This window comes from Esox lucius, chromosome 15, assembly GCF_011004845.1.
Source record: "Esox lucius isolate fEsoLuc1 chromosome 15, fEsoLuc1.pri, whole genome shotgun sequence".
Classification (NCBI taxonomy): domain Eukaryota; kingdom Metazoa; phylum Chordata; class Actinopteri; order Esociformes; family Esocidae; genus Esox; species Esox lucius.
The window spans coordinates 15,880,268-15,897,076 of NC_047583.1; the positions used below are offsets into that span (position 1 = coordinate 15,880,268).

Below are 16,809 nucleotides of genomic sequence, written 5' to 3' on the forward strand. Positions count from 1 at the left end.
GTGTGAATGGGGAGCAGGTGTGTTAAATTTGGTGTTATCGCTCTCACACAGTGAAAATGTCCAAATTGGGCCCAAAGTGTCAATATTTTGTGTGGCCAACATCATTTTCCAGGATTGCCTTAAACCCTCTTGGGCATGGAGTTCACCAGAGCTTCACAGGTTCCCACTGGAGACCTCTTCCACTCCTCCATGATGACATCACGGAGCTGGTGGATGTTAGAGACCTTGGGCTCCTCCACCTTTTATTTGAGGATGCCCCACAGATGCTTAATGAGGTTTAGGTCTGGAGACAGTCCATCACTTACACCCTCAGCTTCTTTAGCAAGGCAGTGGTTGTCTTGGAGGTGTGTTTGGGGTTGTTATCATGTTGGAATACTGCCCTGGGGCCAGTCTCCGAAGGGAGGGGATCATGTTCTGCTTCAGTATGTCAAAGTACATGTTGGCATTCATGGTTCCCTCAATGAACTGTAGCTCCCCAGTGCCGGCAGCACTCATGCAGCCCCAGACCATGACACTCCCACCACCATGCTTGATTGTAGGCAAGACACACTTGTCTTTGTACTCCTCACCTGGTTGCCGCCACAAGCACTTGACACCATCTGAACCAAATATGTTTATCTTGGTCTCATCAGACCACAGGACATGGTTCCAGTAATCCAGGTCCTAGGTGTGCTTATCTTCAGCAAACTGTTTGCAGGCTTTCTTGTGCATCATCTTTAGAAGAGGCTTCCTTCTGGGACGACAGCCATTCAGACCAATTTGATGCAGTGTGTGGCGTATGGTCTGAGCACTGACAGGCTGTCACCCCACCCCTTCAGCCTCTTCAGCAATGCTGGCAGCACTCATACGTCGATTTCCCAAAGACAACCTCTGGATATGATGCTGAGCATGTGCACTCAACTTCTTTGGTGGACCATGGCGAGGCCTGTTCTGAGTGGAACCTGACTGTTTAACCGCTGTATGTTCTTGGCCAGCTTGCTTTAGCTCATTTTCAGGGTCATGGCAATCTTCTTATAGCCTAGGCCATCTTTATGTAGAGCAACAATTCTTTTTTTCAGATCCTCAGAGAGTTCTTTGCCATGAGGTGCCATGTTGAACTTCCAGTGACCAGTATGAGGGAGTGAGAGATCAATAACACCAAATTTAACACACCTGCTCCCCATTCACACCTGAGACCTTGTAACACTAACAAGTCACATGACACCGGGGATGGAAAATGGCTAATTGGGTCCAATTTGGACATTTTCACTTAGGGGTGTACTCACTTTTGTTGCCAGCGGTTTAGCCATTAATGGCTGTGTGTTGTGTTATTTTAAGAGGACTGCAAATTTACACTGTTATACAAGCTGTACACTCACTACTTTACATTGTAGCAAAGTGTAATTTCTTCAGTGTTTTCACAAGAAAAGATATAATCAAATATTTTCAAAAATGTGAGGGGTGTACTCACTTTGTGTGTGTGTGTGTGTGTGTATGTGTGTGTATATATATATTTTTTTTTAATTAAACTTTATTTCACTTTTGCTAGTAATGACATGAATATTGTAAAACAACTAGTCAAAACATGTATTTAGAAAAAGCTTACCTTCACATGTTGGTCAAAGCAGCGTGGCCCTGTTGCACTGTTCAGCCACAAACTTTCCTCTGATTTCTGACCAGATGGTATCAGATTCAGGGGCTTACAAATGTGGAGGCAGGACACTGTTCTGCTCGCTCAGATGCTTTACCTTTGATGTGTTTTTCTCTCTGCGTGTGTCTCACCAAATAAATGATAAATCCTTAAATATTTAATTTGGTTAGGAAGGGAGGTACAGCCGGGCAGGCCAGGACCCTTAATGCCCGCCCATGGTGCCAGGCCTGGGGAACTGTCACACACAGCGAGATATCTCAGGAGACACTTGACAAGCTGATGCCAGGGGCTAGAAGAGCTCTGTCAACTGCCAGGCTCTTCCTTCTCCCCATGTCTCCACTACTCCCCCATCTGGTTAAACTGAAGCCTTGCCAGGGCAGGAATCCATCTGAGAGCCTCTCTCCATCAGCGGATATAAACCTTATGAGCTCCATTGCCAGAGGATATCAATCTAACTCTCATTTAATCTGACCCATATTAACACACTCATTTAGTCTGACCCATATTAACACACTCCTAGACAAACAAACACATACACACACACACACACACAGGTGACTCATCTGTGAATAGCTACAGTCCATTATAATCATAATTCATATGCGATGAGATTTTTAAATTGATTTTCTTTCCAAGAATGACCACACCTCTTTACACCTCAGGGGGGAAATACTGTTAATCAGGTCCTGAGATGCTTGCTGATCTGAACGTGTATAGTGATGAGAATTGGTATCATTTATTTAAACTGAATTTGGCAGTTGTAAATGAGGCTGTTGATAGTCCTTGTCTGTGGCTACTCTTAAGGGTGAGTATTGGTCAATGAAATTGCTGTATGATCAAGTTTTCTTCTCTGGTTTCAGGCAGAGCTAGACTTATGTTGCAAGTTAGTCCAGTTTCATTCAGGTTATGAGACTGAATGTCCACATCCGTCCCATAGTGGCTTTTTGTTTCAGGCTGTACTTTTGTCCTAAGCAGAGAGGGATTGTCAGATGTACTTCAGCAGAACTTCAGCTTATCTTTTTTGCTTGGAAATTGGCGTTGGACATCAGGAGGTTGTTCTCTTTTTTGGTGTCTCCTTAACTTCAGTTTGGGTCCTCTGCCAGTTTGTTGAGTGATCCAACATGAATTAAGTGTAGCACAGTGTTTACAGGCCCTGAGGGCAGCTGATGTCTTGAGTGGTTTTGGAAATGCTGTGTTCCATAAACACGGAGCGCCAAATAAAAACAGCCAGACAAACAGCACACATCATCATTGACTGCGGTTGCCATAACGCTCATGGTGATAATGTTCCTGTAAGTCTTCTAGGCCCTGTCGAATGCATACAGCCACCCGGTGAGAGATGGAGAGGAGGGGAATCAGGAAGGGGGAAATTGCTTTAGCATTAGATATAATGCTGATTCTAATCTTCAGCTCATAATAAAAGTGCAGAGCTTTAAAAGGCTGAATGGTGCTGTGAATTCTAATGGGCTAATAGATAACAGAGCTGTCCGCTTCATATGCGGCTGGTCTCCACAGAGGAAGCTTTACCTCCTTTGAGAGGAGTGTGTGTTGTTTGTGTTTGTGTGTTTGTGTGTGTGTGTGTGTGTGTGTGTGTATGGAGGGGGGGGGGTTAAAGAGAGACCAGCAGATGAAGATTAAATGGGAGAAAGGAAGGAGGTATGGAATCCATTACCTTTTCCAGGCTGTTTAGGGAAGATAAAAAGTAAAATGCCTGTGTCCTCATTTTAACTAAATTTTTTCTATTCATTTCATCCTGCATTTAAAATGCTGTGGGGCTCTGCTTTGCATTTTTCTGCTTCGCTATTAAAAGTACAAGAAGGGACCAAAATGTAGTAACGTGTTAACTGACAAAACACTTGGGGGATACATGGTCCATTAAAACCTGGTCCTTTCACACAGTTGTGGTTATTAAAGGAACTGTCCAGTGAAAATCTCACATTTAGAAGTGAAATCAAATTTATTTCATGGAGCCCTTTTTACATCAGCAGTTGTCACAAAGTGCTTTTACAGACACCCAGCCTGAAACCCCAAAGTCCAAGCAACAATGAGTTGATGTACAGTGGCGTGACCTTTTTGGGCCACATCAATGTTTTTGCTTGTTCGGATGACCAGCAGGTCAGTCAGTGTGTCCAGGGTGTTAAGATAGAATCCAGGTCAGATGCACAATTTGGTGGACAAGGACAGTGACCCCAGTCCCTCGTCCCATAAACAAATGCAACCTAGACAATTGGGACTGAGACCGGATCCCAGCCTGCTGGTGAAACTAGGGACTGAGACAGGGGTCTGGAGACACTGTGGCCTCGTACAAAGGGGTTATAAATGATTCTCGGCACGTTTGGCAGGAGCTTTGGCTGACCGAACTGCCCAATTTGAGGTTTTATAATGTGCCGGCCTTCTCACTCGCCAGATCTCAACCCAGATGACCACTTAAGGGAGAGTTTAGTGCACTGCCACCACAATCAACAACATGAAGAATTATGGAATTTTCTTGTGGAAGAATTGTGTCACATCCCAGCAGACACTTTAAATGTATGCCAAGGCCCATTGAAGCTGTTCTGGTGGCTTGCTGTTTCCCAATGCCCTATTAAGACACTTTATATCTGAGTTTATTTTGGCAGTTAGTTTTAATTTTAACAGTTCAGTGTCCAAATTCCCAGATGGTATTTTCAAAGTGGTTTCAAAGAGGAAAGGCAATGAGTCAGATCTCACACAGCCCACAGATAAGAGTCCCAGAAGAGCATGGGCACTGGAGCTCATAACCTGGCTACGCCCAGGCCAGGAGGCTGGCATCACTCACTGTGGAGTCACACTGCATCATCTTATTGGTGAGGTGACTGTCAACAAGATAAACTGAATTACTGAAGTGCCCTTGTGGACATCCAATATTCATGTGGATATAATTTCAATGTTTGATGTTTTTTCTGCTTCTCAATTGAAAGTGCTACTACCGAGAGGGCTACCAATATGGCCATTTATGAAATGCCATTTCACGTGTGTGCATGCGTAATCACAAATGCATCAGTGCCTGTGTGTGCGCTTTATGATTGTGTGTGTGTGTGTGTGTGTGTGTGTGTGTGTCCCTCTGTGTGGATGGCATATTTCCCTCTGGCTGCTGTGTTTACTTAGCGTGGGGGACGGGAGGCAGAAGGACTGGAACACATGAAGGTATCAAAGGCATTTCTGTGGGCTTGTGTGTAACAGTAAAACCACTGCCTGCTGCTCTGGTATGTGTTCTGACTTAGGAAGCACAAGCAGGAGACTTGTGGATACAGGGGGACTGTGGGAAGGGGAAAGGGGGAGTGTGTGGAGGGGAAAGGGGGAGTGCTCTGTGGTAGTGAAAAGGAGGGAAACTACTGCAGGCTTTTTGGTGACTCCAGAAGTGACCGCTGTGTGACTGTGGGGAGATATTCATGGTTCAATTAAATCTGCCATTAATACACTTACTACATGGTCTGACTTCTTAAACTGGAGATATTCAACATGACGCCTGGGGATTCATTAATGCCAACACCTTGGTATGACACAGAGAGGAGTGGGTTGAATCCCAAACTGAGTGGACCCCCAGGCTGTGTGAAGTGCCTGAGTGCTGTGTACTGCTCTTTTCCCCAGGATGTGAGGACATTGTGGTGGAGAGCCTTGCCCTGGAATCCCTGGTCCCCATCCTGAAGTGGAGCTCTCAGCCCTACGGCTCCAAGTGGGTGCACCGGCAGGCCCTGCACTTCCTGTGTGAGGAATTCAGTCAGGTTGTGACCTCTGACGTGCTCTACGACCTCAGCAAGGAGCACCTGCTGGCGGCCATCCAGTCAGACTACCTGCAGGTGAGATACCCGCGATACTGTCAGTGTGATTGGATTGAATGCATCTCCATTGCTCTTATCCTGTCCACATCTAGTCAGTGCTTTGATAATAATGGCTGACACATGAAACCTTGTTTAATCGTTTCTGTTCACCACCCCAGAGTTCTCATAAGTCTGTGAGGCAGCTGGCTCACAACAGGTATTATTCTGGAAGAATCCCAGGCACACAGACACAGTCCCCAGGCGCACAGACACAGTCCCCAGGCGCACAGACACAGTCCCCAGGCGCACAGACACAGTCCCCAGGCGCACAGACACAGTCCCCAGGCGCACAGACACAGTCCCCAGGCGCACAGACACAGTCCCCAGGCGCACAGACACAGTCCCCAGGCGCACAGACACAGTCCCCAGGCGCACAGACACAGTCCCCAGGCGCACAGACACAGTCCCCAGGCGCACAAAGTCTGGAGCACAGACCGATTGAGAACATTCCTGGAGACATTGCCTTCAAAACAAACTCAAATTGAAGATGAGCTTTGGCGTGCACTGCTATGCCAAGCTTCTTGGGTATCACACAGCCACATAACAGCTCTCAGCCACAACTACATCTCACCAAGCCACTTCCTCAGAAGTCACTGCCACGTTTAACCTTATTCTCTCTCATTTCTTTCTCCATCTCACTCCATGTCTTTTCCTCTGCACCCCACCCCCTCCCCTTCACAGGCCAGTGAGCAGGACATTCTGAAGTACGTTGTTAAGTGGGGCGAGCAGCAGCTTATTAAGAGGATGGCAGACAGGGGTAAGATAATACATTCCATAATTACCCTCAGAGCAGGCCCCCTAATGGCTCTGGGAAAATCATCCACTAAAAAGGGCTTCCAAAATACTCTCAGTAAGGCTATAAAAGAAGCCCTTAACATGGAAGACTGAAGCACCACGGCCATAGATTGCAGATCTTAGTGGCTCTCAACTCAACAAAAAATACTGTACCAGCAGATAAGGAAATGTAGTGTTTGTTGGACATACCTGCAAATGCCAGAGTAACAAATACATAGACTTTGACTTGTTTTATCCTCACTGATCAGAATGGATCAATTTTTATGTCAACCTTTTTTTTTTTTTTATCATCATCAAGCTAAACAAACAAATTAATAAACATAGAATAATGTATATAATCCCTGCTGACAGTTTGGGGTGTTGTGTTCTCCCAGAGCCTAATGTCCTGAGTGGAACAGCACATAGTGTGAACAAGCGGGGGGTGAAGAGGAGAGACCTGGATGTGGAGGAGCTGAAGGAGATCCTTTCTCCCCTGCTGCCCTTCATCCGAATCGAGCACATCCTTCCTCCCAACAGCGATGTCCTCTCGGACGCGGTCAGTTTCCATGGAGGATGTTTCTGTTGAGTTTCTGTCAATCCATATGGATCAGTTGGCAGGCCTGTCCACTCTGAAGGTGTTTTCTTTAAGGTGATTTCCCCTAATTTTCCCATCCACAGATGAAGAGAGGCCTGATCAGCACCCCTCCCTCGGACATGCTGCCCACCACGGAGGGGGGCAGGGCTAACTCGTGGTTACGCCAGAAAAGCGCTGGCATTTACGTGCGACCACGTCTCTTCTCGCCCTACGTGGAGGAGGCCAAGGTAGGACTCTCAGCGTGAAGGGGTTATGGACCAATCACATGGCTAACAGTGAGTGGACTATGTCTTTCCCAGAGGGTGCTTGTGTCAGACTCCTAAGCCCTCTCTGTCTCCCCTCAGTCTGTGTTGGAGGAGATGATGGTAGAGCAGACCGATCTGGTGCGTCTTCGTTTGGTGCGCATGTCCAACGTCCCAGACACGCTGTACATGGTCAACAACGCTGTTCCACAGTGCTGTCACATGATAAACCATCAGCAGATGGCCAGCCACCAGAATACCGCCCCTTCTGTGGTAGCCAATGAGATCCCAGGTGAGGAGAAGACTTGGTGCCGTTCAGGAAGCCATTTTGTATGTCATATCAGAACCATGGGCACGGTGTGCTAACCCTCTGTGGCGTGTGTGTGGCGTGTCTGTGGCATCAGTCCCCAGGCTGGCGGTGGTGAAGGAGATGATCCGGAGGCTGCAGGAGCTGAGGCACACAGAGCAGGTCCAAAGGGCCTACGCCCTGAACTGTGGCGAGGGGGCCACCGTCAGCTATGAGCTGCAGCTGCGTGTGCTAAGGGAGTTTGGCCTGGCAGATGGGGCTACTGAGTTACTGCAGGTGAAGGGAAACATGGTAGAAAATGGAGGAAGGGAGCTGTGACAGTTTGGATTTTGGATGTTAACAACGCTATCTTAACTCCTCATAGACATGGAGTAGATGAAACAGTGCAGAAAATACCCTCCACAAAATCGATTTCTTCTCCTTGAGACCAGTATTGTGTGGGGTCTAGTATTTAGGCTTTTGAATGCCAGCTACATTAGGATACTGAGACCAATGGATCACAGTCAGTGCAATAACGTGATTACTTATGTGTGTAATGGTTAAAAGCTTTTGAGATGCTATTTTCAAATTTTTTATTTTCAGAACCCTTACAAGTTCTTTCCAGAGGAGCGTTTTGGGGACGAGAGTCCGGTCCTAGCTCTGCGCCAAGCAGGTCGTTGTCGGGTCAACAGCAGCCCAGCGATGGATACCATGTTCTCAGACCTGGAGGGCCTGGCCGGGTTTCACCCTCCACTGCCTCCCCCTCCACCCCCATATCACCCCCCGGGCACACCCAGCCATACCCAGCTGAAGGGGACCTGGAGGCCCCGTATGCCCCTCCCACCCCCCACGCGCTCCTTCTCGTATCCCTGTAACCACACCCTGCTCCAGCTCCACACCAAACACGGCGGCCCGGACTACTCCTCTGCCCCCAGGGCTCCGCCTCCGGACTGTACTAATCCCCAAGCCATGGGCCGAGCCCTGCTCGTAGAACCACAGGTGATGGTCCATGTGTTCTGCTGTATTTGTATTGATGTGGTCACTGTAGAGGTGTGTTGTGGTCTCGTACAGTTCTAACTAGGAGTTTGGTTGGTGTGCTTGTGTCTGTTTCTTCAGCTGAGCATGGAGCCCGTGATGAGGGAGTTCATGCCTGACATCGCTCTGGGGGTGTCTGTAATGACTCTGAGGGACCACCACATGGGGGACAGGGACGGTCACAACCCTCACGGCCCCATGTCAGCCCCGGGCCCGCACCTCCCCTCCGGATCCTGTCTTACCACTCGCCATAGCCATGGTCATTCCTGCAAAAGGCACGCTCCAGAACCTAAACTGGAGGCCCAGGCAGAGTTCCCTGACCTGTATGATTTCTCCTGCCGACCAGCCACCCCAACCACGAGCCACCCCCTGCCCCCCTACGCAGGGCCAGACCTCTACAGCCACAGCCGCTGCTCGTCCAGCAGCCTCCCTCCCTCATATCTGTCTGACACCCAGGGACGAGCAGCCGAGGCCCGCCCTGACCCCCTTCGCCTAGACGTCCTGGGACTGCCGCCCCAGCGGCAGGACGGTGCCCTGGCTAATCCCTCTGGTCACCAGGTTGGGGCAGGACATGTCCCTAGAGGACCACCAAACAATGAGACTGACCTTACTCATGGTCTGGGCCACTTGCATGGATCCCCCAGCGGAAACCTGGATGGGTATGAGGAGCATCCATCGGCCCACAGGGAAGGTCCAGAGGAGATGGGGGTCGCAGGAGAGTCTCCAGGGTCAGGGCCGCCGCAGCCTCATAGGAACAGTGTTAGTGAGGAAGCTAACCGAGATCGCAGGGCAACCAACAACTCTGACTACCCTTACAAGAAGTCTGCACTTTAACCTTCAGGGAGGACCTGGGGTTTGAGTCGTCAAAAGGGAACGCCGGGGAAACGACCCTATGTCATGGGCAGAACAGCACTAATGAGTGTGTGTGTGTGTGTGTGTGTTTGTTTGTGTCGTGTGTGAAGGATTGACTAAGGGTTTCTATTTATAGACTGTGTGTTTGTGAGTAACCCCCTCCCAAGGACAGTGCTGCCCCCACCTCACGTCTCCTCGGATAGCAACAAACGAGCAGTCTTAGGACTATAGCTTCGTTAAACAGCAGTGAGTCTTGCTGTCAGACTGAGTTAAAGCTTGCTGAAGCCAACTTCAGTGTTGCTGTTTAAAGGTGGTTATTCCACAAGTACTATTTAGTAGGGATTGGCCTATTTCCCTAGAGCCTTGTTGCACACAGAGGCTTTTTGTGACCTCTCATAGTTTTGGGAATCAGGAACAAAGATCATATCATGAAGAAGATCTTAAGTGGTAGCTCAAAGTGCTGAGGACGTGTGATATGGACTGAGGTCCTCAGCTAAGACTAACTGGGAGCTACGTCAATATGATCTCCGTACAAACTAGTAAGCACCAGCACATAACTCCAATCAGCAGTATCGTCATGATAAAAAGTTTTTTGCTCCTCATTTGTATTTCCTCCAGAATGTACCTAACCCAATGGCTTACATTAGATGCCCACTTCCTGGTGCTGCATGACACAAAGTACTGACGAGTCGTGGGCTAAGGGTTGTTTGGATCAGACAGGAAGTGGATCAGACAGGAAGTACATCTGTGCAGGCCTACATTGTTCTCTGGATATTGCTGTTTTCTTTTGGGTTATTGTTTGTCCAACACTTAACACTTCTGCCTTTGCACAGTCTGTGTCATCACAAAGGCTTGAGCCTGGTGTTTTTAGAATAAGCCCGGAGGGTGGAGGCATAGGTTCATGACTGAGGTACACTGGGAAAGATAAGGGTGCCATGGCAACTGGTGCACAGTGGTGTCTGATTGAAGGTGGTAGTGGTTAGATTTATGTAGTCAGCAGACCCTTTGTCTGTGTGTGGTTTCATACACCTAGGTAACTGTTAAAACAGTACTCCGTACTGAACACTGTGTCAATCTTTAATCAGGTCTGTATTTACATATCAACTTGTGGCTCTGAAACTATTAACTAGAGATGGCGTTGGTCAGTATGTTTGAAAACATCTGGTTCTTACAGTTGCATCAACAGCTGGAAGCCTTATTCCACCTTTATTCTGATTTACCATAATATGTCCATCACAAGCCTGAGGCCATGTTGGCTCTCCCGGTCTGTATGGCACTTCTGTTCACCTTCTGGACACACAACATTCACAACTTCCATCATGTTCACGTCCTCCGGCATGTTCTTGTGGCGTCCCATCATGTGTGTCCCATGTATTGTGTGAACATGCCTCACCCTGTTCTGGCCAATCCTGGACCAGCTAAGGTTTGCTCTTGCTCCCTCTATCTCTTTGCACTTTTGTCAAAGGTTATGGCATACTGTATCCGTTATTGGATACACCAAAGTGCATACATCCGAGCCTGTAAGATCAGCCACACCGATCTCTTCTATGACAAACCCATTATGCATAGCCAGCATCGCACTGTAGGAACAGTCCATATCACATGGAAGCAAGGGAGATGTGAAGGAATAGGAACAAATTAATTTAGAAAAAAAAGGGATCCAGAACACCTTTATAATACTTCAAATAATTCGGCCTCCGTCGTCTGCATTTCTACCGTTCAGAAGTTTTGATAATTGCCTGTAAATAATTTTGATATTTTAATATATATTGTACAACTGAAATCCTTGCCATCATCACATCTTAGTGGCAGTACTATAGATAAATTCTTCAGCTATTTCGTATCTATGGTGGACTACACTGTGAGGTTGTGTTTAGCATCACATTCCATTTAGGAAGGATAGTCTGTTAGATGGTCAGACTCAGCAAGTTGCTTTTGTTCTTAAATATTGTATTTTAGGGAAATGGTTCAGTATTGTTATTGGGGTCAAGTACCACAGTTGTGTAGGTTTTATTATTTTTTACCCTTGATTTTAAACTAGCACAGGAAAATGTAGATTATCTGTAGATATTCACTCTCTGTTGTAATAAAGATGTCGGGCAGAACATATTTTTACATTAATTTTACTTCATGTAGAAAAAATGCTAACGGTCAGATTTCTCCACATGTTCATGTTGGTTAGTTGATTTATTTTCCAGGACAGTGTTCCAATTGAAATAAAAACCCTCCACTCTCCATTTGCTCTTTGCTGTAGAAGTCAGTGCCTTCCCCTGCCAGAGGCCGGGCTTTTATTGGAAAAGTGACTTTGATGTCCTATGCAAGCCTTTTCTACCAGCTTACCAGCCTGCATCAAATAGTCCTTTGTAAAACTCATGTAGCTAGTTCTTTGTGTACATAGTATTTTTATTTTTAGGTACCTTTTGAAATTGAACTCTGGAACAACGTGGTTGGTTATATGTTAAAAACTTTATAATTTAGCAGGTACGCTGTACTTGTTTGATCTACGTAAACACAAGTTGTATTTAGTTTCACTGGTTCTATTTTTCTACTGTTACCTCAAAAGGTGCATAACAGTGATGAACGTGGGCATCTTCAAATAAACTGTTTAAATATAACTCCAGGCTGTGTTAAGTCATTTATTTTAACTTTGAGTAACAGTAAGTCAGACATCTAAGAGAAGTACTTTATGATAATTTGGATCCAAGTACAAACTTTTGAGGGCCAACTTTTTTTTTTTGCACTTGGAAACGTAAAGAATGTGTAAAGTCCCAGAAAATGTGCAAATCTTCAGGGGAATTGTCACATTAGCAATATCTATCCATGATATTCCTTAATAAATTGAAAACAAATTCAGCTGCAAACAAATCCAGATTTTCTCATATCCAAAAGTGTGATTTGTTAGGAATAAAATAGGCATGTCATTATGGCAGTAAATGGACACCAAAAAAAAGCTTTATTTCTTCAGGTAACTTGACACACTTCCTTGGCTCACATGCCCTCCCACACACCACACACAAACACATCCCTTTGAATGTGCTCCCAAAACTGGAGGCACCAAACAGAATTCAAACCCACCAGGAAACAATTTGATAGTGTGTACACACTGCTTGCAAAAATGTGCATGCTGCATTTTTTGTTTTGTTTACATCTCTGTACGCAAAGTTTCAGGGTAGGTAACATTTTAAATGTAATCATTTACAGTTACCTTTCCACATTTGCAATCAGTATCGTAATCAGATTACTGTTCGATGACTTTTGTATTAAGAGGCATTGAAAAACAAATAGGAATAGCCTATTACCAACTGAACACCTTTTGCGGGATCAATCAATGTTATAGAGTTTACAAAGCCCGACCCAAAAACTGAATTTGCATTTTACCTTATGGGTTGTGTAGGCTACAGTGCCTTTGGAAATAGGTTTCTAAACCATTGTTTTTTACTTCAATATGATTGGGCAACATGTCTACATTACATGCTAAAGGTCTGTCAGATATTCAGTCATTCCAATTAATCCAATAAACCTCGATCTTCCAGAATCTGACTTATCTGAATATAACCCAAAATCGAATGATGCTTAAGCTTGTTCTGTTATTTGTGTTGTATTCATGTTTTTAATTGCTTCAAAACATTGTTGAAAAAAAATTGGCAATTACTTGAAAAGGGTATTGACATTGTTGTATATAAAAATAAAGATATCCGTAGCTTTTCGCGCATAAACTAAATCTGCAGTAGTCTGATGATTTGCTCCACAACCAATATTGTGAAAATGTTGCAGAAACCCCCGGCACGCGAATGCACGTTTGCAATCGTGAAATAAGATTTACCCACATGAATGTAACCTGCGATTATTATGGCCACCAGTGATGGATTTTCACAAATTAAAGAAATAAACTGTGATTATAAACCTGCACTGTTAGCTTAAAGTAAATGAAGTCAGCAGCCAATGATAACCAATGAAAACAATTTTCAGAGATGCAAAGCAAGCAGAATCACATGGCCTACTGGTATGGAGTTGATGTGGCCGCGTCAAATGCAAATAATCATCCTTTGGCAGTTTTTATAACATTAAATAATAAACTCAAACATACAACGTGTCATAATTATTTCACGCACCTATTCTTTTTCAATTGAAAGTAATCATACTTTTTTTCAAAAGTATCTGTAATCCGATTTTGTTTGGTAATGTAATGGATTACAGTTACTGATTTTTTTGTAATCCGTTATTCCCCAACTCTGCAAATAGTGTCACATCATAAAGCTCAGGGAATCCCATCACTGCAAAGATTTACCAAAAAAAGGTGTGAAGTTATCACAAGCATACAGTAAAATGTAAATTGATGCTGGGAAAGTTATCTGTAAATTTTACTGAACCGAGGACATTCTACATCCACCTACACAAAATTCTGTGGTGGTCAGTCTCCAGTGATTGGTGTGGGTAATTTGCATAAAGTTGAGAGGGAAAAAAGTATTTGCCTGCCATGCCTTGCACTCTTTGCCCAACAAAACACTCACTAGACTTCCTTTAATTGAAATGAATTGAGCAATCACCAAATTCCAAACATCGCCCTTTCAATTGAATGATGGCTCAAGATGCTTCAATTAATGAATTTGTACGATGCTAATAATGCTAATTCAATGCTGGGAAAGAGGTGAATTAATGGCAAGCCTAGTTCGACCGGCCCTCGATTAAAAGGGATGAACGGTTGGCAACACCTCTCCCTGGATTCAAACTGGGGTCTCCAATGTGACAGTCTGTCTTTAACCTCTAAGCCACTAAGCTATACGTGTGCAGATATGTGGTGTCGGTATACTTCTGCATTGTTAAACCAATTACTCGAAACTCCACAGGTCTTGTAACCTATACCCTACATTAGCTAACATCCAAACCAACAACATGGTTTAACAGGGTCGCTACACTACATTCAACGCATTAAATTAGAAAGAGATTACTGTAGATGACTAGATAATAGCTATACAGTAATCAAAACAATGATTCAATCACTCCATGGCTGGTTCGTTGCTTTAATAAACAATGACAGTTGAATAGCCAACTACCCTGTGAACTACTATGTAAAACGAAAACAAAGTTAATATTAAATTGCATACTACGCACTACAAGTACATACTTCGTGGATGATGAAGTACGTACTGTTTTGTATATAGTAAGCTAGTATGCCAATATTGGGACCGATTGGGACATACCCTGGTCATAAAAATTCGTGTCGACATACCGCGTTGAAATTAGCTTTATATTCAAGATTGGGTTTGATCGTCATCAACAAAACCTGCCAGAAGAACAGCAATGACATAGTCTGAATCTCCTGGCGATAGCGAACAAGCAACACTCCGTAGTTTTTTTCATATCGGTTTCATATTAATCTTTCAAATTCGAAAATAACGTAAAAAACTGCTTTATTACCATGCGAGGGTTAAGGCACCGTCTTAAAAGTGCACCATTATCGGGTCATGTTGATGAAAAACGTCAGTTGTTTATGTAGATGTCAATAGCTCTTATCAAAATTACTAACCAATATAGCTTCAGATAGAGCTGCTCTACCATCAACATCCTTTAGTAGGAAATTATTAATAATTAAACTAGTAATAATGTCAAAAATGTTAACATTTGTTGATGGTAGAGCAGCTAACCCTGAAGCTATACCAGTTGATTATTTCCATATAAGTTTCACTGGTTCTGAGCTATTGAAAAAAATTCATGAAAAACTGCTTCTAAACTAGTAATAATGTCAGAAATTGATATATCAGTTGGTTATTTCCTTATAGGTTTTATTGGGTCCGAGCTATTGAACACAATTCATGAATATTTGCTTTATAACCTGGTAATAATGTCCAAAATGGAAAAATAGACAAAAGGATGTTGATGGTAGAGCAGCTCTCCCATATCAGTTGATTATATCCAGCAGCAGTCCTTGAAGCATATCAGTTGGTTATTTCAACAGACATTTTATTGGTTCAGAGCTATTGAGATTTCTCTGAATTAAAATGTTTTAAATTATATTAATGATTTCCTTAATTATAATACTGAATGATGTTCATGGTAGGGCAGTTGTCCTTGACCGTCTATTAAAAAAGTTACCTTGGGTCTGAAGTACTGACCTTTAAGTATTTATACCTTTACTTTTTTTAATAATGCAAATCAACAACCATGTAAATGGTAGGGCACCGAATTCTGAGCTCTTTATAGTTTTAATTCGTTTATGTTTTTTTGGTTGCAATGCAATTGGCGTTTCTCAGTAAAAACGACTTATATTATGCACTTTTAACACGCTCCCTTAACTGAGAATACACGGAGAATCCGCCATAGACATGAACGCAACAGAGAAAACAGGGAGTGTTGCTTGTTCGCTATCGCCAGCAGATTCAGAATATGTAATTGCTGTCTTTCTGGCAGGTTTCGTTGATGAGGTACTGACGATCAAAGTCCGAATCTTGAATATAAAGCTAACTTCACTGCAGTGTCACTCATTAACATCACGCCAAGTGTGACAATAAGACACCATTAAGCATTGGGTTCAACCCTTCTTATTAGGTTTACTTCCACCACAAATTGCATTTATGAACTATATGGCTTTTGCCACTGGTCGTTTTAACAGCTTATTGGCCAGTAATAGGCCTACTAGTATCTACTTACTACTTGAATAGTCATAAGAACTGAGCAATTGCTAGCAAGACTGAAGATGAACTTCACACTAAAATCTATTTAATTTCATGGCACAACAATGTTTGTTTTTCATTCATGAATGACATTGATACAATAACTATCAATTTGGTGACGATTACGGACTTTATCATCAAATGAAAAGACAAGAGAATCGTGGAAACCCCTCTTTTACTGCGCAAGGGGTTGGGGTCTATTACCCCCAAAAGCATGCACGGATGCATACTTGGAAAATTCACCAGATATTGTCACAACATAACCATGAAAAGTTTTATTTTAGGCTTACTATAACGTAGCTACTGAAGCTTGTAGCCAGCGAGGTTTTTATCTATCCTGACAAAATATATACTTTGTTCTGTTCGTGGCGAGGATCAAACAACGGTAATGGGTTGTAACTACAGTTTAACCTCCTACATGGCTGTCCCCGTTTCTAACCACGCTATTTAACGACGGGTGGACGGGCGGAAAGTCGGTCGCTCGCTTACTCACTCAGACATTCTCTCTTCTTGGCCAGCTCCACTTTTGCGGCCAAAATGACTCCATGGGCCTTCAAGAACAATGTACAGTGAGTTCAGGTGCATAATATGCTATGGGAAGTGGACTATGCACTTACTCTGTGAATCTGGCACCATGCCCTTTCCCAAACTCAGAAATAATTAAAAGGCAACTTTACAATCCTTCCCTTTTTGGCAATAGCAACGTGATTGCCCCTAGGTTTCCCAACCAAGACTCAATTTCCTTTCAAAATTGAGGTAAAACGTTCCTTCAACTGAGTTCTTTGCGAAGACGCGGTCATTTATTCAACCGACATTCACATTCGTTCCTCCGTTCAGGCTCCCTTCCACATTTAGGGACCGAGGGAAAAGAGAACCAGGAAATTG

The 16,809-nt window shown here is 44.1% G+C and overlaps 1 protein-coding gene across 3 annotated transcripts in view; it reads left to right on the top strand.

The window, feature by feature from the left end:
* LOC105015590 (BTB/POZ domain-containing protein 7) overlaps window positions 1–11,868 on the top strand; it is a 30,783-nt gene extending 18,915 nt beyond the window's left edge. For all 3 annotated transcript variants that reach the window (XM_010878858.5, XM_020054297.3, XM_020054298.3), the window contains exons 4-11: window positions 5,240–5,448; window positions 6,151–6,226; window positions 6,639–6,799; window positions 6,922–7,065; window positions 7,183–7,372; window positions 7,485–7,663; window positions 7,970–8,365; window positions 8,483–11,868. In XM_010878858.5, the coding sequence (XP_010877160.3) occupies window positions 5,240–5,448; window positions 6,151–6,226; window positions 6,639–6,799; window positions 6,922–7,065; window positions 7,183–7,372; window positions 7,485–7,663; window positions 7,970–8,365; window positions 8,483–9,235 (2,108 nt within the window). In that variant the 3' untranslated portion in view covers window positions 9,236–11,868. The remainder of the gene's footprint in view (window positions 1–5,239; window positions 5,449–6,150; window positions 6,227–6,638; window positions 6,800–6,921; window positions 7,066–7,182; window positions 7,373–7,484; window positions 7,664–7,969; window positions 8,366–8,482) is intronic.
* Window positions 11,869–16,809: the final 4,941 nt, after the last annotated feature.